The sequence below is a fragment of the Echeneis naucrates genome, chromosome 22, assembly GCF_900963305.1.
Source record: "Echeneis naucrates chromosome 22, fEcheNa1.1, whole genome shotgun sequence".
In the NCBI taxonomy this organism is placed as follows: Eukaryota; Metazoa; Chordata; class Actinopteri; order Carangiformes; family Echeneidae; genus Echeneis; species Echeneis naucrates.
The window spans coordinates 18,213,857-18,234,926 of NC_042532.1; the positions used below are offsets into that span (position 1 = coordinate 18,213,857).

At 42.7% G+C, this 21,070-nt stretch overlaps 1 protein-coding gene across 5 annotated transcripts in view; it reads left to right on the forward strand.

Annotated features, from left to right (window-relative positions):
* Nucleotides 1-760: 760 nt before the first annotated feature.
* Nucleotides 761-21,070, forward strand: part of slc8a3 (solute carrier family 8 member 3) — a 93,956-nt gene continuing 73,646 nt past the window's right edge. For 2 of the 5 annotated variants that reach the window (XM_029493374.1, XM_029493375.1), the window contains exons 1-2: nt 761-819; nt 9,132-10,999. In XM_029493374.1, coding sequence (XP_029349234.1) covers nt 9,219-10,999 — 1,781 coding nt within the window. In that variant the 5' untranslated portion in view covers nt 761-819; nt 9,132-9,218. Of the gene's footprint in view, nt 820-9,131; nt 11,000-21,070 lie in introns of those variants that run through there. The other 3 variants (XM_029493378.1, XM_029493377.1, XM_029493376.1) reach the window with 2 other exon arrangements.

Below are 21,070 nucleotides of genomic sequence, written 5' to 3' on the forward strand. Positions count from 1 at the left end.
AGTCCGCGTCCGACAGCCGCGCCGGCCCAAAGAGCGGCGCGCACACGGCCGATGGAGCGCGTTGTTTTCGTCTGAGAGTCGTCTTCTTTCGTATCTGTGTGCCGTCTGTGTGGAGGGAGAGAGCCGGCACCCTCCGGAGAGACACCACAGATCTGCTGCGCTGTCACCGCGCAGAGAGGAGGAGGAGGAGAGCGCTGATTCACGGCCGGCAGGAGGAGGGAGAGCCGGGCGGACCAGATCCATCCCTACCGAGGGTGCAACCTTAAAATACCGACCCACCACCACCACCTACACACACACACACACACACACACATACACACACACACACACACACACACACATACACACACACACACACACACACACACACACCTCCTCCTCCTCCCCAGTCATTGACAGCTTTGCGACCTGGTCAGTCCGGCAGACAGGGAGAATCTGGATCCGGGGAGGAGGGCGCCGAGGCGGCAGAGGACGACAAGAGATCACCCCTGGCCGGTTTGATCCAACCGCCTATACCGAGCAGGCTTGTGTGTGTGTGCGTGCGCGTGCGTGTGTGTGTGTGTGTGAGAGAGGGAGAGATAGGGAGAGAGTGTGCGCGCGCGCGCGCGTGTGTGTGTATGGGGTGGGGGGGAGGACCTGCCTCTCCGTACATGAGGACGACAAAGCGGCTTCACCGGGGGAATTTGGTCCGAGAAGCACGTTTAACTCCGGGGATCCAAACAGCGAGCTGGTCGGCAGCTGAACAACGATAGAGGCGGCGGACAGGAGCTATTTTACAGCCGGCCGCCTTCATAAAGTCCCCGGAATACAAATCCAGGTATGTTCTCACGGACAACGCGTGATGCAAACTCACTGTTATCAGATCAGCTGTGTGCTAATGAGCGATGCAACCTGACCAACAGCCAGTCAGACTCTGTAATTCAGATATGTGACAGATCACATCAGGTCCGTCACTCCGGGGCGCCTGCTTCTGCCCAGGATTTAAAAAATAAAAATCAAAAATGATCATCCTACGGATATGATCCATTGCAACGGGCTGAAATGGATTCGTGATACCGTCTAATGGGTGTGCCATTAAATTAATTGGCGTCTGTCAGCTGAAGTAATGGACACCGGTTGTAACAGCCTGTCCGCCTGCTGATTGGCTGAGCACCTGGATTCCCACATTTTCTACCCGCGTCCTCAAGCATCGTGGTTTCCTTTCCACGGGGCTGACATTTGTTTATTTGTGGTGGTGGTGGGGGGGTGCTCAGAGACACAGTAAAAAGCATAAACACACGCAGGCCTCCGTGCGCTCCTGTGTAAGTTGGAGCCCGGGCCTTTGGGTGCTCCGGCAGGGATTTCCCCCCTCAGGCAGCACCGGCGTCGGTTTAGTGAGCGGAACGGCCTCCCGATGATTAATCAGGAACAGCTGAGACTCTCCGCGCGTCTGCTGAGTCCGTGTTTACGCGCATCTCATGTAGCCTCCTCAAATCCTCCAGCAAGAGCCCTGTTCCCAAAATAGGGACTGGGAAGGAGATCTGCCTGCAGCGGTGTGCACGCTGCCGGCCACTTACCAGAGGCACCAAATCACCCAAATGTGCGTCTCATTAAACTCCCAGCGGCTGCAACTGCTGTACCTGTCCGTCGGTTTTTTGGTCTCTAAAATAATCTAATTTAAAAAGCCCCTCTCTCAACTTCTCAAAGGTGAAGACGGCACGTTCAAACAGTCTGATTCATTAAGCCATCAGAGAGAAAAAAAAATAAATCCAGATAAATTTATCTGCATTTTTTTTAAGAAAAAACGACTTAAACATTCATTATCATCAGGTGCCAGTTTTCTGCAGATTGACTACTTGATTAATCTGCTAATTATTCCGGCTGCTTTCTTAGTAGACCCCCCACCCCCACCCCATCATAAAAGCCTATAAAGCTTGAGACATTTCTTCTTTTTTCAGGAATACTTCTAAATTGCTTATTTGGTTGAAGGTGATATTTACAATAAAAATGGGATAAAAGTGCTGTAAGAGCTTGCAACCCTCAAGGGAGTGAATCAGTTAGGACTTTTATGGAGAGTATTAATAACCTGATGATTGTCTGCACACTGTTTCTGCCTGAAATGTGTTTAAAATGCAGAACAAACTATACGTAGTTTAATAATGTCTAAGAATATTTGCACATAGGCCTCTTTAAAAAAAAAAAAAAGAGTGTATTAATGAACAGGAGTATCAATATTGTGAAGTAAAAATAGATGTTGTCGTATCGGCCACATTAGTCGTCATACATGTTATTGGATCATAAATTATGTGCGGTTAAGTCAGATATTTGATTTAGTAGATATCGCTGAGTATTACTTATACAGAATAAAGTTGTGTATACTGAGTTTCAGTAGGGTCACCCTCAGCTATTCGTGTTTGAAGTCGTCAGTGTCAGATTTAATTGGAATATTCCAAAACTACACTTCACCGTGAATTTAGATATGTCAGTCTCAATGTGGCTCTTCAGTTCCTGCGCAGCTTTTGTGAGCAATTTTGTCTTTTCAGTCAATTTAAATACTTCTCTCGTAGCTGCCGCTGAACCGTCTTGATTAGTCCCATGCAAAATTCAATCCTTAAAATAGCAATTAGTATGCAAATTGCTCTGTGTTGCTCCTAATTTAGGGGTCACACTTCTAATGGTGGCTCACACAGAGAAATGAGGTCGTTCGCTCCCCATCGCCAAACAGCACTCAGTGCAATCTGTGTTGAGATAGAAAGTCAATATTAAGATAGAAAATCGATATGGAATCCTTGTGAGGTCATATACCTGAACAGGCTGGCTGAGTGCTTTAATGTAATCATTTTAATGAGCTTTACATTATGGCTCAAGATCATTTTGTTGTCTCTCTTAAATGGTCAATCAGTCAATCATTTACTCAACCAATCCATCCCCATTCTGTGAATTACCAGCATTTATGTATTACTATAATTTATTTTGTGTTTTGGGGCCATCGAACTTTTGAAAGTCAGAAAATATAACCCTGATTTTAGGTGACTGGTGTGGAACTGGAGGAACTGTGACTTTCTGTGCCTGTTTCCACTACATGTTTCTGAGTTTAGAGTCAAGAAGAAAATTTAAAGACAGATTCTCAGTGCAGTTTTTGAAAAAAGTGATTGCACTTCAGCTCACTCCAATCGCTGCTCTGTGGGAATGGATGCACGTGTCTTATTCAGTAATTAGAGACTGCAGTCGATGTCGTCATTTACCTGGATGTAACTGCAGTTCTGTAAATCTTTATTTGGCTCACTATTGTTTTATATCACAAAGTAAAGAAGAATATAAAAGTTACAGTTAGCTTTGTTTTGACTATAAATCCAGCTTTTGGCCTCATTTCCACTTCTTTTACATTTGGTCTGTGTCGGGACACCATCGCGAAAACGAGCTGTTAAAAGAGCGGGATCGGTTCCCATCTCGAGCTGATACTGCTCACATTGTGATCGGATCTCAGTTGAGTGGAAATGTTAAATGTTTGACTGAATGCACCCAGAAAATTAAGAGATCGCTTAAATCCACCTCCTCCTCCTATATCAAGTTTCCTGCCATAAAACTACACTAGACCGTCCTTTCAAACAGTGAAATGAAGGACGCCGTCACTTTCCTGAATCCGGGAAATGCTATGTTTGTCAACAACTGATTTGCATGTTGAGATCTGATCAGTGCTGTCAGAATCAAGACAATGGGAAGGACCAGGCATAAATCCAAAGCTGCCATTATCCAGATACATTGACATCAGGTCTAAATGAAGCCTTTAAGTCTGAATGTAGTGTCCTCTGATGTCGACTCAAGGTTGACCAGTTTTATGGACACGTCTCCTAGAAATGAAAACCAAAATGGGCAAGTTGCGGAAATTTAGTTATTTAGTTAGCCAATATGGGAATCAGGTGTTTGCTAGGTGTGAGTCAGCTGTGGCCATTTTTATCCAGTGGCCTGAGGTCTCTGAGAAAGGAGTCTTAGACCAGAAGCGTGTTCACATGTTGATTGACAGCCGTGAGCATCCACCTCTGACCTCGGCCTTTTCTGACTGGTTAGAGGGCCGAGACTCACTCATGGAATTTAAAAGGAATATCGCTGCACTGCTGACCGTCTCCGTAACGGCGCCACTCCATACTCAAGATAAGTTTTGGTGCTAGTGACCTTTCTTAGCACAACGGTGCAGGGCACAGTGACCGAATATGCCGATATACAGAAGAAATGGAACTATCTGCATCGTTATCCTCCTAAAATATTTAGCTTTAGGCAAGATTATGCAGATAAATTGTGAAATGAATTAGTGATTTTAATTAACTTGGTGTGATAATACTGTGTTGATGCGACCTGGGTGCTTTTTACCGTAAATAAACAAAACTTGCATGCTATTAATTATTAATACTAAAAGGCACTAAAGGTTGTTTAACTTAACCAAACTACAGCAGTGAGTCTCTCGAAAGTCCACAGGCAGCAGGAATCAGGAGTAATATCCAAAGGATAACAGGCTAACGGGCACTGAGTCTGCTGTCTGACTCTGGTTCATGAATGAATCACAACAGTCCTGAACCCCCGCCCACCCCCACCAAGTGGTTTCATTGGCATTCATCGCCATTCGAGCTGCAGCTCAGCATGTACAAGTGTCTGTATAAGAACTGCATCAGAAGATCAGTTGGGTTAAGTCTATAGTTTCCCCTGGTTTGTGGAGCTGAAGGGTCTCGGCAGCTAATGCACTAAGACCCCCAGAGTGGAAAAGGTTCAAAATAAACTTTATCATTACAGTCAGCTCTTAACATATAAATCCTGGAGTTTGAACATTTCATACTGAAACTATTGTAAAATATTGATAGCTGTAGAAAAGATGAGTTGGCCTTTGCTCCCAAGACGACTGACCAAAAATAATATTATAATAGTTATGTACTTTAGGTTAGATTTTTGTATGGTGCCGTTTTAGGTTGTGTTGAGGAATGAACATGAGAGTTTAAGCTCATCCATCCATAATCTGTACTGCTCATCTGTCAGGGTCGTAGGGTGGAGCCGAGGGTTTGAACCCAGGACGTTCTGCATGTGAGGCATCAGTGCTGTCCGTTGCACCACCTTTTCAGATTATGGCTTCAGGTAATTGTCAGCAAACGGTCAGTTCACTTTAGAAAAAAAGACCCCATCACAGCAGCATTGTGCTTTGTTGCTTTTGAAGATTAGTGGTATATAAACACAATTTTTCAGAGACAAGCTTGTCGTGGAAGCTAGGCTACAGAAGCGCAATGAAACACTAAACTGCTGCTTTAATACGCTCTTTTCAGGCCGTGATAGATTTTGTCAGAGGATTAGTAGAAGTAATGGAAGAGTAGAAGTAGTTGCAATATGAGTATCAGTAGAGAAAAAACAGTGGAAGGGGAAAGGCAATAAATACTAATGTGTTGATGTTTAGACGGCGAGGATTCTGTTCTTACATGCAATAAATTGGTCTCATGTCTCTTAAAATAATTAAAACTATTAATTAGAATAGTGGAAAAAACTGTGTTTAATGAAATAACTAATCTTTGGGGAGACCTGCAAAGGAGCATAACTGTAGTTTACGGTTCCAAAATAGTCTCTCTGAGCTTGATTTTTATTCAGCTTGTGAGATGTGTAAACCTAATGGGTCCAGGCAGGAGGTATTACCAGACCATTGACTCCCTCTGTCCAGTGTTACTACTGTACGGCCTTATATCTTTAAAATGCCCCGTGCCATTCGGGAAGTTTGCTCTTGGATTCATGGGTATTTGGTTCGTTTGCCATTTTGTTTTACCTGTGTTTATCCAGGGTAAGCTGACTGAGCACATCTTCCTCGTTTTCATCACTGTCCTCCCTCTAAACTCCGATAACACACATTTACGCATGAGCACACAGGAGTCTCCCTCCGTCTGCTTGAAAGCCGCAGGAAATCTCAGTGGAGTGTTGAAAGGGCGGAGAGTTGCAGATAATTTAAAGAGACTATAATCAATATTTTTATATGAACAATGATTTTGTATGTGAAAATGGTTGGTGCGTGATGAACCCTCTGTTTGACAGAACATCATTGCGTCTTTGTCACCATTTTTTGGGGGTTCAGCCAGAAACTTGACTGTTTTGGCCACTCCCTTAGCTCCCCCAGTGTTGTTATCTCAGTCTTATTGTGCCAGTCCTTCCTCTGGCAGCTGTTTTTTGTAAGTTTTTAGGCTCTTATAGGCTGTACAGCGGACAGTTAGCTAGCCAACTGCTAAATAAGATGTAACGCAGCTTGAGAGTTGCCGGAGTTGGTTGGTTGGTTGGTTGTTTGCAAACAGAATTATGAGTTAAATACAGTAATTCCACATCATTTTGCTTGTCTTGACTAAAAATTAACAGGTCGGGCGAGATGGCATAATTTCATTGAGCCCAAAGAATATGATTAAATTATGTTAATCTGTCATTTTAGATCCAGGTTACCCCGCAACTATATCACCTAACAATTAAATGTCCGGTCATTTAATCATCCCTGTCCGCTGGTTGTAACATACTGATAGCCTCTCCCTAGCCTTTAAATCCTGGATGCGGCGTCTATTTCTGCCTCATTGCAGTTTCTGCTCACCCACCCTGGCTAGCCAGCGTGCAATAAAAAAGACAGGTAGAAGCTGGTTGGTCAGCAGCACTGCTGCTCTGATTCTAAAACAGGAAATGCCTTTTCCTCAGCCTCCCAGGGCCTGAGATGTCTTATTTATCAGTGCTGTCAGTTTTTCATCTTTGTCAACTTTCCGTACATTTAATGACTGTAATCTGAAAGAAGATTTCAGTGTTTACTCTCATTAGGTGAGTTGCTGTGTCACACTTTCTTATTTTACTAAAAAAGAGTTTGGCAGTGTAAAAGCGTTGTTCTCATCAGAACGACTTTGCCACTCTATAATGTTCCTGTTGTCTTTGTTTGTGCCCGGTGCTGTCGGCTCTCACAGCATAGCTCGCTCCCGTCCATGTATATATGACTCTGCTGATTCAGTTAAATTGAAGTTCCTTGTCCTTGCATCCATTGCTATTTGCTGTCATCCCCTTTTCTTTTATCCTCCAGATCAGTATGCTGTTCTGCAATCAGCATCTTTCCTTTTTTTTTAACATCAGAGAAATTTCATTTCAAGCTGAGAGATCCTCTCTTTTTATGTTTTATCACCTCTTAAAAAATGTCCTTCTGGGAGTCTGGCCTTGTTCTGAATGTTGTGGAGGTTAAGTTCCCTCAAAAGGCATCATAGTAACGCTGCCAGTAATGCAATTATTTGTCCCTGTGGACCATTAAATTAGAAAGATTAGAAATCATTTATTTTAAAATGGATTAGTTGGTTTTCCCTAATGTCTGAATTTCACGAAAGTTGCGGATTGAAGCTTAGCTAGTTGTAGCTTGTTTTTTTTTTTTTTTTTTTAAGTAGGTGTTGACATCACTCAGGTTCCAGGGCCAATATTTGGCTTTTGAATAGATGTGAGTGCTTCAAATATGCCACTCGGACAAACCACACCTCCATTGAAAATGTTGTCAGCCATCCAAACAGGCCAGTGGTCTGTCTGGATGATATCATTTCCAAAAATATCACCAGAGACTTCAAGAAGCTGGAGTTATTTTGAGTCATCACATCCAGTGTACTAGGAAAGCGTTAAATCAAATAAGAAATGTGCGTAACACAGCATAACATCTGCCATTTAATGGATCCTTTTATCAAAAGTGCCTTTTAGTGCCATGCATAGATACTGTACACATTTTAGTGCAGACAGCCCCAGAGGTAATCAACTCTTTAAGCACTAATCAGAACACTAGAATGCACTTTTCGGTACAAAATGTCTCAAGCAAAACAAAGCTGAACAAAAGCAAAGGGAAACAACTGTCAGAGTAATGAAAGAAATGTAATCCTCCAGTGAATTCAGGAAGGAACGACTAAGTCACACTGTCTGTATCTCTGAAGAGTAAAACTTGAATTCAGACTAAACTGCTTGTGCGTCTCATGGGCCCAAAGGTGAGGTGAAAGCTACAGAGCGGCCCCAGCCAACCCCGAATCCTGAACCACTAAATAACCACTGATACCGCTAAAAGGAGAACCTCAGTAATAAATCCCCTGTGTCTCATCTTTCGAGTTTCGGCCGGTTGGTGCTTCTTCGTTCGCCTTTGGCCTCAGCTGTTAGCATCAAAGGAATTGTCAAGTTCGATCTCTTGAGAGCTGACGAGGTGCATAAGATGCTTAGCCTGAGCTTTTATGAATTCGGACAATGTCTGCAATGTTGTTGTAATGCAGGTAGGTTTACATTTAGTGCTGAGAATATAATGAAATTGGACTGGACATCTGTAGGCTTTGTCTTAGTTTGCCACTTGACGGTCTCCTGAGTCCCCTGTTTTTTTTGTTTTGTTTTTTTTGTCAATGCGACATTTTGGACAGTGCTTAGTTTGGCAACATTGCACGCCTGCTGAGCGAGCTGTTTGGTTCAGAGCTGTGCATTACCCCTGAGACTTCAGACAATCACACTCAAATCCACATTATTGGGCGCACATTCCCACATCTTAACTGAAAAATAAACTTTATGAATGGAAATGAGTCCACAGGCTATGATTTTATTAAACTAATGTTATCTACATTGTTCACATAGTGTTTTACAGACCTGAAAATCTCATGAATTTTGGAGCTCGGGGAAGTGTTTTCCATCCCACCTCTCTCAGATAACAAAAAGGTCTCATGACCGTAAAGTATGAGGCAGAAACTGTTACAAATGGATAGTGGATCATTTAAATTTGTGCACTCATATAAAATGGTGAAGTTCCTCTCTCAGACTGTTTGTGTTTTCCTCTCTTAAAAATACACAGTCTTACACACTCTTATGACTACTCCTCCTTAAACTTGAGATTTTTCCCCAAGGTTGGATAACCACTCCATTATATGATTGCCTTTGCTATTTGATTATTCTGCTGCTAAAATGAATGCATTGTACTGTATTAAGTACAATAATTATTTCTATATTTATAAATTAGCTTTTTTTTATCAATAAGAAGACCCAAAGCCACTTATTGCCATTGTTTTATCACTGTTGTTCCTGATCTGAATATTTTTTTTCTATCAGGAAAGCTAAAGATATAATATAAACCCATATGTTCTCTGTTGCTTCTATCTGGTGTCTTAGGTGGTTGGTGGAGAAAAAGCACAGCCCAGTGCTGGATCCCAGAGGGACTGTCAGTGTGGTAAGGACCCTTGAGACGAAGAAGGGTGCATGGAGGGCTCAAGGCCTGTAAAGCCAGGGTCGTCAGCCGGCCTCTGGTTGGGGCTGGTCTTTGTGGCTGTAGCCGTCCTCTGTGCAGAGGCCCGGACCACTCCGAGCCCTCTGGTCAGTCCCAGCAATGCCACCTGTGAGGGGAACTCCAAGTGTCACGCGGGGATCATCCTGCCCATATGGTATCCGGAGGATCCCTCAATGGGAGACAAGATTGCACGGGTCATCGTGTACTTTGTGGCCCTGATCTACATGTTTCTCGGAGTTTCCATCATTGCTGATCGCTTCATGGCAGCCATTGAGGTCATCACCTCTCAGGAGAAAGAAATCGTCATCAAAAGGCCCAACGGGGAAACAACCACCACTACAATCCGAGTGTGGAACGAAACAGTGTCCAATCTCACCCTCATGGCCTTAGGTTCGTCCGCCCCTGAGATCATGCTCTCTGTCATTGAGGTTTGTGGACATGAGTTCAAATCGGGTGAGCTCGGCCCCTCCACGATCGTTGGCAGTGCAGCCTTCAATATGTTCGTCATCATTGGGCTCTGTGTGTCTGTTATTCCTCAAGGAGAGGTACGCAAGGTCAAACACCTCAGAGTGTTCTTTGTCACTGCAGGCTGGAGCATCTTTGCTTACATCTGGCTCTACATGATCCTGGCTGTGTTTTCTCCCAACGTAGTCCAAGTGTGGGAGGGTCTGCTCACCCTGGCTTTCTTCCCCTTATGTGTCATCCTCGCCTGGGTGGCGGACAGACGGCTCCTCTTCTATAGGTTCATGCACAAGAAGTATCGCACTGACAAACACAGGGGCGTCATCATTGAGACAGAGGCCGAACGCACCAAGGGAATCGAAATGGATGGCAAGATGGTCAACTCTCACTTCATGGACGGAGGAGCGGCCAGCAACCTGATCGGCTTGATTGAGAGCAAAGAGGTAGACGAGTCCCGGCGCGACATGATCCGCATCTTGAAAGATCTAAAGCAGAAGCATCCAGAGAAAGAGCTCGATCAGCTGGTCGAGATGGCCAACTATTATGCCCTTTCGCATCAGCAGAAGAGCCGTGCCTTCTACCGCATCCAAGCTACACGCATGATGACAGGCGCTGGAAATATCCTGAAGAAACACGTCGCTGAGCAGGCGAAGAAAAGCACCAGTGTGCAGGAGGTGCGTGTGGAGGAGCCGGAAGAGTACGTGTCTCGGATCGCTTTTGAGCCTGCTGTGTACCAGTGCCTGGAGAACTGTGGTGCCGCCATCCTGACCATCACCAGAAAGGGTGGTGACATCAACAAGACCATCTACGTGGATTATAAAACGGAGGACGGCTCGGCTAACGCCGGTGCTGACTATGAGTTCACCGAGGGTACGGTGGTCTTCAAACCGGGAGAGATGATCAAGGAAATCAGTATTGGCATCATAGATGACGACATCTTTGAAGAGGACGAGCACTTTTTTGTGCGCCTCAGTAATTTGCGTGTCTTGGAGACTGAGGACGAAGTGCTGTCTCCCAACAGTCTCCCGTACCCCAAGGCCATGCTGGGCTTCCCCTCCGTGGCCACAGTGACCATCCTGGATGACGACCACTCGGGCATCTTCACCTTCGAGAGCAACTCGGTGCATATCAGTGAGAGCATCGGTATTATGGAAGTGAAAGTGCTGAGGACTTCTGGAGCGAGGGGGACGGTCATTGTGCCTTATCGCACCATGGAGGGACTCGCCAAAGGAGGAGGGGAGGACTTTGAAGACACTTATGGAGAGCTTGAGTTCAAAAACGATGAGACGTGGTAAGTTGGCATACTCTCAGTCTCTAATGGATGTCAGGGCAGTTGCCTTTCCTTCTGGTGTTGATGATGACCCGTTTTTGGATATTACTTGATTTTTTTTTTTTTTTTTTTTAATTGTCCAAGCTTATTTAGAATGAAGTGAATCTGAAAGTCGTATGTAAGCAAGTTTCTTTGTGTCTTTGTATCCCATTGGTTCGTGTGTTTTGATTTAGTACTGCAGTTTGATGGTGTCAAACCTGTCAAGAAACAATATCGTTGCTCGTGTCAAAGCTGTCTACCAGTTTCATGTCTCAGTCTGCTTTTGCTTTTGATTTAAATGTGTTGTTTCTTTTGCCTCTTGACATCATTTAAATTGGGACGTTCGTTGGTAACCTGCTTGTGTGTTTGCGCTCTGAATTTTTAAATGCTCTTTTTCTTAACACGGCAGTGTATTCTCTCATCTCAGCATACATTCTATATCCCCTTGTTCTCCTGTCAAGAGATTTTGCTCTCATCAGGGCGCTCTAGTAGCAATCCTGTGTGTGTTGCATGCGATTGGGGATTCAACTTTCAGATTCGTCACACAACTGTGGAAACAGGAAGTCCTTAAGTAACCCCTCCCGTGCCTCTCTAATCCCTGCTGCTTTTGTTTTGTCGAACTTTGGGTCTCTGCTCTGTTCTTTTTTTTTTTTTTTTATATTGTTTGTGTTTCAATCCAGGCAAAGCAGCAGGGAGGAGGAGAAACAGGATATTAAAAAGAGAGGGGGGATTACAACAAAGGTCACATGCCAGGTTCAGGTTCATGTAATTATCAAGGCATTATAGTCTGCTAGGTTAGTAGGTATAACATATAACTGAGGGTTTGTCAGGCTAGACCAGCGTGGTACTAAGCCTCTATGTGGTAGTAACGGCTTACGTAAATTGTGTAAGTTTTGTCAGCTGTGCCATCTGTACTGCCAAAACACACAGGCGTACAACCTAGTGGACATATTTGGCATGTTTTGCAACATACTGTAGTGTAGAGCAAATGGCATGGGGGCCATGTATCGTATGATGCTACAGCCTTTTGTCGTATACATGTAAAGCAGCACTCAGGGACGCTGGCGTGTGTACAGCACTGAGCCTGCTGAGAAATATTGATTTGTTTATTTCACAGCTTGCATCCGCTTGCATCTCACACATCCGTCTGCGGGCCCTGAATCAAAGTGACATCCGTCCATGACATCCCCTTCCCCCACCAATCAGGACCCTCTCAGCGTCGCCACGGCTGACTTGCACGGTCTGTACTCCAGGGTATAGGTTCCTGAGGGCCGAGGCGGCCCAGGGGACCGGCGGCAGGGGGAATGAGTGTCGGGGTGATCAGCATGCTCTAGGGGCCCGCTGAGCTCTCAGGGCTTTGCTTGATTTATGTGAGAGATACTTTTTCGGCTGGGCCTGAATGCTGCCAGGGGAGTAGAGGGGAGAGATGTGGAGGATGACTATTATTATGAGCCCACTGTGATGTTGTTGGCATTGAGAGGGAAGGCTGGTTCTATTGATCCATTCATTGTGTTGCACATCGGCCTGCGAGTTAGATGTTCTTACATTGCAGCATTGCTACGATGTGAACGTGCTCAACTTGATGTGCTGTGAATTGATAAATAGTAGTGACCTGGGAGAAGAATATGAATGTATGATCCTTCAGCACTGAAGTACTAAAGATGATTAGCCACTCCTCCTGTAAATAATATACATTTCTTAACCATATCAGTTTCTTTTTGGGCAAGAAAGGCAGACTTGGGACGTTTCTGTCATTAAAACAAGAAATATTTTGGCCCACAACTTGAATTATGTTCTGATGAAGGTTATGTGTGTTGATTTGTAAACTAGTAGCACTTTAAAGAGTCAGGAGAGCAGATTGGAGCTGTCAAATTATCCTCCTTCTTAGTCAGCGCCATGAGCCATCATGAGCTCATGGAGATTTCTGATTTAATCAAAACAATGATGTATGTATGTAGATGTATTGTTAGGTTGAGAGAGTGGGGTGAAGTGCCCGGGCCAAAGCTTTTAGTGAGAAGTAAAATCATATTGTTGCTTTTAAACTAGTTGAAAATGCAATCTCACAAAATGGAAGAAAAGCTACCTAAATAATCAAAATCGCCATCTAAAGGTGAAAGAAATCTATTTGTAGTCATCTACTGAAAAATGTCGACGTGGTGTGAAATAAACAAGATGTGACTTTTACTGCCGTTGATTAATGCACTCGCTGTGCAGCAACAACTGATATTATGTAATCACTAAAAACATACCGGACATTATTCAGTTAAACAGCTAAAACAATGGAAATGGAACACTTGCATATTATTCTGAAAATCTTTCCTCCCTCCTTCAGAGACTTGTGGATCTTTTGTAGAAATGGCAGACTGCTGCTACAGAACTCCCAACAAATCTCCAGAAATTTCCATAATTACACTCGGATAGTGATGAATTAGACTCTGTGTGCATCCATAAAAAAGACAGAGGAGCAGTGGAAGTGACAGCTTCATCCAGAAGCATGCTAGAAGATTCATGAGAACATTTCCATACACAAAACAAAGGGAATAAATGTGTAGAATATTCACTAAAGGCATAATTACAATGATGTTCCCTCCACTGCCTTGAAAGCTCTCCTCAGGGTCATTTTAATGCTCATGACATGAAAAAAAAAAAAGTACTGTATATATCCCATTCTTTTTACATTCATATTTCAATTATGGTGTGTATGGAAATTGATAGTGGAAATGTTTATTTCCATTCTGCAAATTACAGAAGGATTGCCTCCTTGGCTCACGGTTTAAACAGCTAATTCAGTGTTAATTGTGGCGAGTTTTCTCTGTGTTTAAAGGGCAAGTTTCTTTTTTGTTTTTTGTTTTTTGTTGTTTTTTTTTTTTTGGACATACTTGGGACAATTAGACCACATTATTAGTCGACTCTCATGCTCTTCCTTTCTCCCTCACCCTGTTTTACGAGGCACTGACTCTCAATCTCCTTTGACACACTTTAGGCCCTTTGTTATCAACCCGAGAGGAAATTTACTACAGACCTAATCTGGAGCTCTGGAATACATCACTCCAATTCTTAGCCAGACAATAGTTCTCAGCAACAGGGATGTAGTTTAATTTTTTTTTTTTTTTGAGGCGATACTTCTCTTCCAAGCCGACAGTTATGAACCCCATCTAGGCACTATAAGCTTCGTAAATGTAGCTCTCATGGCAGTCAAACCTGTAAAGTGACTCCTGGGGTAAAATGTGTTTCCTAATTAGCCTGAGCAAAACACCAAGACACATTGTGGGTTGGTGTACACCGGCGGTTCTCAAACTTTTTGGCCAATCCACATGTGGCCTGTGATCACAGCCTGGGACCTCGGTGTAGACACGAGAGCAGGACTTAGTATTAATCAGTTTCTGACTCTAATCCATTCAAAACTGCCACCTTTTTACTGTCTATTTGTGTTTTTTGGTTAATAATTTTCTACATTTTATAAAATGCATCCACAACATTTTTTTTTTTTTTTTACACAAGAAAGTAGGTGAACTTATTGAGGCTCTAGAGATCTCAACCTCAACCCTAAAAAAAAAAACCAAAAAAGAAAAGAAGTTTTAATCCTCTTATGTCCCCCCTCCTCACTTTTATCAGACCCTTTGGGGGTAAGGAACTGCTGTTATCAACTGAGAATATTAAAGGCATAAAGGTTACAGGCTGATGTTTCCTTTGACCGAGTGACGATATATCGCAGCTGTGAGGTGGAGAAGCTCCGTCCCCGGAGAGCTGCATGTTTAACCAGGCGCTGTTGGATTCATAAACAAATGAGTGGTGTGTGGCGCACAGACCAGAATCAGCTAAAGTAATTGCCGCTGCGGTCACGCTGTACGAGCGTGTCTCTCCTGCGCTTGTAAACCTGCCTTATATTTTTGTATAAATAGCATCATGTAGGAAAGGGGTGCGGCAGGGTTGGATGGTTGTAATACGCTTGAAAAAGATGCACTACCTGCCCCCCCCCCCCCCCTTCCTCCTCCAGTTCTTGCTGGGTCCTCACTAAACCGTTTTCCTTAATATGTCAGGAATGTGAGGCTGTCCCCCCTCTGGGCGTCATGACTGACAGAACACATGTGCACGCTGATCTTCATCCTGCTGACCGCTCTGTTTTCCCCCCCTGCCAGCACTTTTTCAGGCATCCTGGCATAGACCCCTGAGGTTTACCTTACCACCCCACAGCCAGCACATCTTCACACCCCCAGGGTCATCCTCAGCTCAGCTCATCATAATCAGCGTACTTTTGTTCTTTTATTCATGCCGACCCCATAGTTTCTGTTCTCTCAATAATTGGAATGTGTCTTTGTATTTTCACAGGGCCTCGGGGTGTAATCACACTTTGTTTTCTTTAGTAATGCGTCGAAGTTTGTTTTGTAGTATTTTTGTGTTTGCTTCATCCCACCGTACTGGTTAAAAGGGAATCCGGGCTGATAAACAATCACACTGACTCACATGTGGCTCATTTTATCGTTGGTATGAGATTTGGGGAGATAAAGAAGCTGAACCAATCAAATTTAATTTAACATAACAGGATCTAACTATAGTCATTTAAACGCTGTTAATAAAACAAATAAAACTTGCTGTCAACAACCGTCTCCATCAGTGTTAGCTGGTAACAGTATCTCTTTATCAGTTGTATCTCTGTAGAACATGAAAACGCTGAATAAAATAAAAATAATAATAACAATAATTTAAAAAATAATAGATTTTTTTATAAAGTGCATTCAGCAGTGCTCAATCAATACAACAGGAGAATCACAGCGAAAAAATAAAAACACAATAGTAACAATCAGAGGAGGATTAAACACAACAGTAAAAAATAAAAAAGGCATGGAGACAATCATACATAACATGATGAACATCAGTTCTAAACTGCTCTTCATGATTATGGGTTAAAATGAGTCTCAATCTACTCAGATTATGTTGCAAGCTGGAAAATTCATGATATATCCAAAGAGTCCAGAGCCATGCCAGCAGCTCTGAGGTCACACAGCGCTGCTAATTTCTGCAGAACTGGATAAATTCAGAACAACACAGCAGACTTGCTCATCCGGGGACCATGAATATCTGAGTTGTTATATTGCTGGATAACAGTAAGGGACACGTATGACCCTGTTAAATAGTTGTTGAAATATTTTGGTCTGTACCAACTTCCACACAGCCGCCATGCTAACATGCTACAAACAGAGCCAACAAAAGCAAAGAATCAGTGTATCCTGAGTGACAATTTCTGTCTGTAAAATGGCATGAAATTGTTCTGCTGCTGCACTGCAAGAACTATTTCTCCTACACACAGACACACACACACACACACACACACACACACACACACACACACACACACACACACACACACAGAGACATAGAGGTACTGGAGGATTCATGGGAACGTTTCTTATCTTTGCAAACTTATTGTGGCTTTTGCACTTTGGCTTCTCTACAGAAACACACACACAAACACAACACAACACACAGGCACTAACTCAAGCACAGTTTGAGTGGCAATAACTATGCTGGCCCTGCGTTTGTTCCTCCCAGTTGGGGGAATGCAATTAAGTTAAAGCTTATTTATAACACAATTCAGTGCAGGGCATGTCGCCAGCTCCACGCCTCCCTCCCCGACTGTTTGTGTGTAAATCTGACTGTGGTTCATATATCCAGGCTCCCCAAACTTCTGACAGACTCTCAGGCCTAATAAAGTTAGGATAGAGGTAAGTGCATCAGTTTGACCCATTTGACTGTCAAAGCATTTAGCTACAACGTTTGAACAAATAAACACTGTTTTGTTATTTGGTTTAATTCTGGAAAAACACAACATGACGCCTGCTCCTACACAGTGAGGGATGGTGCAAACTTTAAATAAGTTTCTTTAAAAAATTCTCTGAAGTTTAGAGCGTTGGACCGCATGAAGGGAATGTTTTTAATAAAATGTGTTAGCATTTAAAGAAGTCAAAATTAAAAGTGATGTCATTTATCTCGCTTTCATCAAATAATTTACGTAGGTGAATTTAAAATCGTGGCTCGAAACATTTCACCTAAAAAAAACAAAAAAAAACAAAACACATTTTACTCACCTCCTCCAAACTAAATAGTTTCCAGGGTGACTGTCTGTTCACTTACAGCTACTGTTGAAACTATAATTTAGGGAAGTCTGTGGATTAATGTAATTTTTTTTGACACGTTGATTTGTCGGAAAAAGAATGTTTTTGACTGAAATATTGAAAAACTCTTTGATGGAGTAAATATAGATATTAAATCAAACCATAGCGCACTGATAAGGTGAAGATTTACTGTGTTTGTATTGCTTTAGCAGCATTTAAATAACATTTGATGTACGTTTGATTGAAGGTTTCCAGAAATTCATGCTAAATTGGGGAAAATTTGATGAGCCATCAAATCAAACAGAAACTAGACTGTCGTGGTTCTTTTAACTTTAGTTGGAATTTATTTTGTTTTGATCCCTTGTCATTTAAAATCTTCAGCTCTGCTAAATAGCAAAGTAAGCCTTGGTGCATAACTCAAATAATATTCAGCTCCTCCCAAAACAGCTCCTGTTTAACTTGACCACTAATCCATCTGCAGGGAGCAGCTTAGGGCCGATGTTGTGATCACACCTGAGCTTACTGTGGCAGCAGATATGTTTCTTTAGTTAGAGTGAAGTAGTTTTTGACTAAACGCTCATGTACTCGGATGCTGCCTTCTGTCATATCAGACGTGTCATAAATAGGAAGTGCCTGCCGGGGAAAAACTTATCAAGTCGGCTTCCTGGAGGTGACAAGTAGAATATATGGGACTTTTTATTGATGTCATGAACTATGAAAGTGTGTTGAAACAGAAACGGTGACCAAAGGAAAGTAAGCAGTAGGAGAAATGTTGAAAATCACAGATTTTAACCATGAAGGTCAGTTAAGCTGTCATGAGTGTGTTAAAGCAGCGTGTTAATGTTTGTTGTGTCATCGTGGCGTCATCTGCTTATCTCCTCTTTACACTTTTATTAGGAAGCTAAACCACCAGAGATTTATGCTAGCAAAGGGAATTATTTTGTTGCATTGTGGGAAATTTAACATACAGCAATCCACATGTTTGACATACTAAAACATATTAGATGCTTTGTAGTTGTGTTTTTACAATGTGATGGCAAAATGGAAACAAAAGTTAAGTCCAGTCGGAAACAATGATAGATAACTTTTTTGTTGAATCTGCCGATTGTTCTCTCAATCAAATGAAATAGGAAAAATAAAATGAACTATTAATCAAGAATGAAAATAGTAAGAACTATATATTAAAGTGCAAACTATATTTAACCAGTTTGAAGCTTTCAAGCTGCGTCTCTGGAGCTGCACACAGGTTTGCACTTGAAAGAGGGATGAAGGATGGGGCATTCAATACGGGTTGCTGCTCTTGTTTCATCCCGTCAGCCTGGATGACGGCCTGGGGTGTCGGTATAGGTGCCCTTCCTGCCCCTGCACCCGCATCCAGCATCTGCATACTTTGATAAAGGTCAGTTCCGCTCCACAGCACCTTCCTCTGTGCACACCGCAGCAGCATTAAGACGAGTAATCGATGCAGCTCACAGCGAGAGGAGCTAAGGTTGCACCAAGCATGGTAGCAGCGGCGGCGGCGGCGGGGGGGGAGGCGTTGCTCAAGGCTGCAGGAGTTGAGGGAAGATGGTGACTTTTTCTTTTTTTTTTTTTTTTGTCTGCTGTTGTTATTTTTCATGCCTGATACTCTAATAGAAAAATATACGAGCATCTGGGGTTTGCCAGCAAATGTTCAAATTGAGAATCAGAGTGATGATTTGAGTTTCTGGAAATTCATCTTATGACTCTTGACGTCTCACTGATGTACAAAATGCTCCACTGAGCAGCCCTGAAGGCTTTTGAGCATCAGGAAAACTGAATGAATGAATGAATAACCGGAGGATTTTTTTTTTAAAGAAAAGCATTAAAGTTGACTTAAGACTTTTTCCATAAAAGTTTTTATCTTTGCTGGAGCGTTTCCACACCAGACTGCTCTCATAGCAGTCAAACTCTGGATTTGATTATTTCTACTTGAATCGGATAGTTTGTTACAAACAGCACAAATACATTGTTTGATGACGTTTATTTAATATTACCTGGCATGTCAAGCACTTTGATGATAGTGGATTTTATTGTCCAAATTCTGAATGTATTCAACTCGAAATATTCATCTGATTAGTCAGCGCTACAACTATTGATTGCTGTCATTAATAATGATTGAAAAATGTCCCTTTCCTCGAGCTGTAGATGACCTATATCCCCACTGACCAACAAGTATCACCCTGTCATATATTTTCAAATACAATGGCACAAAGAAAAGTAGTAAATCCATCAATCTAACATGGCAAAAAATGTCCAATGATCTACTCTGATCTAATATCAAAGTAGTTTTCGAGTCATTTTCTGTGCAATGATTTGAGCGCTGGATTGATCAATAATGGCTGCAGCTGACACTTGAAAATGTCACATTGGCTTCTGGGGAAAATTTTGAATTGACAGATAAATCTGTAATGAAAGCGATTATTCATTTGTCTCCTGTTTCTGGTGGGATAAAGAACTTTGGTTTTTAGAGGCTGGTCTGTCTTCTAGATGTAAAAATGATTTGTTTTCTATTCTGAGGCCATCCTCATTAATCCGCCACAGTTTCGCCTGATGCAGTCCGTCTGTGACGTTCATCAGTACCGTGAACGTTGGAAGGATCCTCGGCTGATACCCTCCACGGTGCTCTCTGACCTAACAGGGTTGCGTTTCCTGTCATGAAGCAGTGAACCCGTGCAGCATCTGTGAAAACTCCCCATGTTCAGACCTGAAAAGTGACACTGGATCTTTTTGAATATGTGATTTGCGGACTTTGTGGGTTTGAAGTCAAAGAACTGGAGTCTTTGTTCAGCTGTAAATCACAGGGGGGGGGCTTGTCCCACTCCAAATCAGACTTTGATTATCCGGCTTGTAGCAGCCTCCTCTCCCCTCCATTCCTGCAGTGGGGGGGGGGGTTCTTTCTCTCGAAAACACATTGAGCTGATACTCACTGATACTCCTCTCCTCCTCTCTCTCCGAGCGTCAGGCCGGACCAGCATGCTCTGCGGGCAGCTCGGGGGACTCTCCTTTAGGGGGAACTCGCTGCTCCATATTATTCCCAGGGTGCTGCAGCAGAAAATGCGCCAGAATGCATCAGTAGTTCCTCGCTCCCCTTTTTTATCCTGTTCCTGCAAGCCACCCTCCACCCTTCATCCCCATTCCAGTGCTTCCTCTTTCTCCTCCTCCTCCACTTCCTTTCTTATCATTTTCTTGTTGGGGAAGAAACTCTGTGGTGCAAAAGGAGGCATGATCTCAGCATTCATGTATCAGCAGTTTTTTTTTTTATTTGTTTTTTTTTTTTTTTTGTCTTTGAAGGCTGAATTAAGTAGTCAAGTAAGGAAGGTGCCTCCCACTTTGCATGAGGACTTTTTTAGACCCTGTGGGAATTCTCAGATTAAGTAAGATTCAAATGACACAGTGAAGGTGCACAAGATTGAACAAGCAAATTACAAGTGTGTAAAATGGGGAAAAAAAAAAAAAAATCCCCTACAGACTAAAACGCCAGAAAAAGAAAAAATCTCATCAGAAATAATGACTGTGCTGGAAATTTTTCTTAACTATCTGGAGATGTGAAATTAAGTCAAACAGAATTAAATTGTCTTTGAGGATTTATTTTGTCATGCAGTGGGCTTCAATCAGATCATCGTACAGAGCACACAGAGAAGAGAAGTACAGGCAGCTGTAGCTTTCTCTCATACAATGAATCAAACCAAGTTACAAGCAGAAATAACGCACAGTTGCAACCTGTCGGCACACCGTTGCAGAAAAAGTACAGTGTGTCCAACCTTGAGTTATTTGCTGAGTATTGAAACGTGCTGACAAAGTGGAATCTTACAGAATTGAGCATAATGAAGCTTCATTGTAACACACCGTCCTGCGCTTGCCGAAAAGTACAGCACATTTGCTATCATATGAAAGTGTGATATTAATCAGTGTTGGTTTC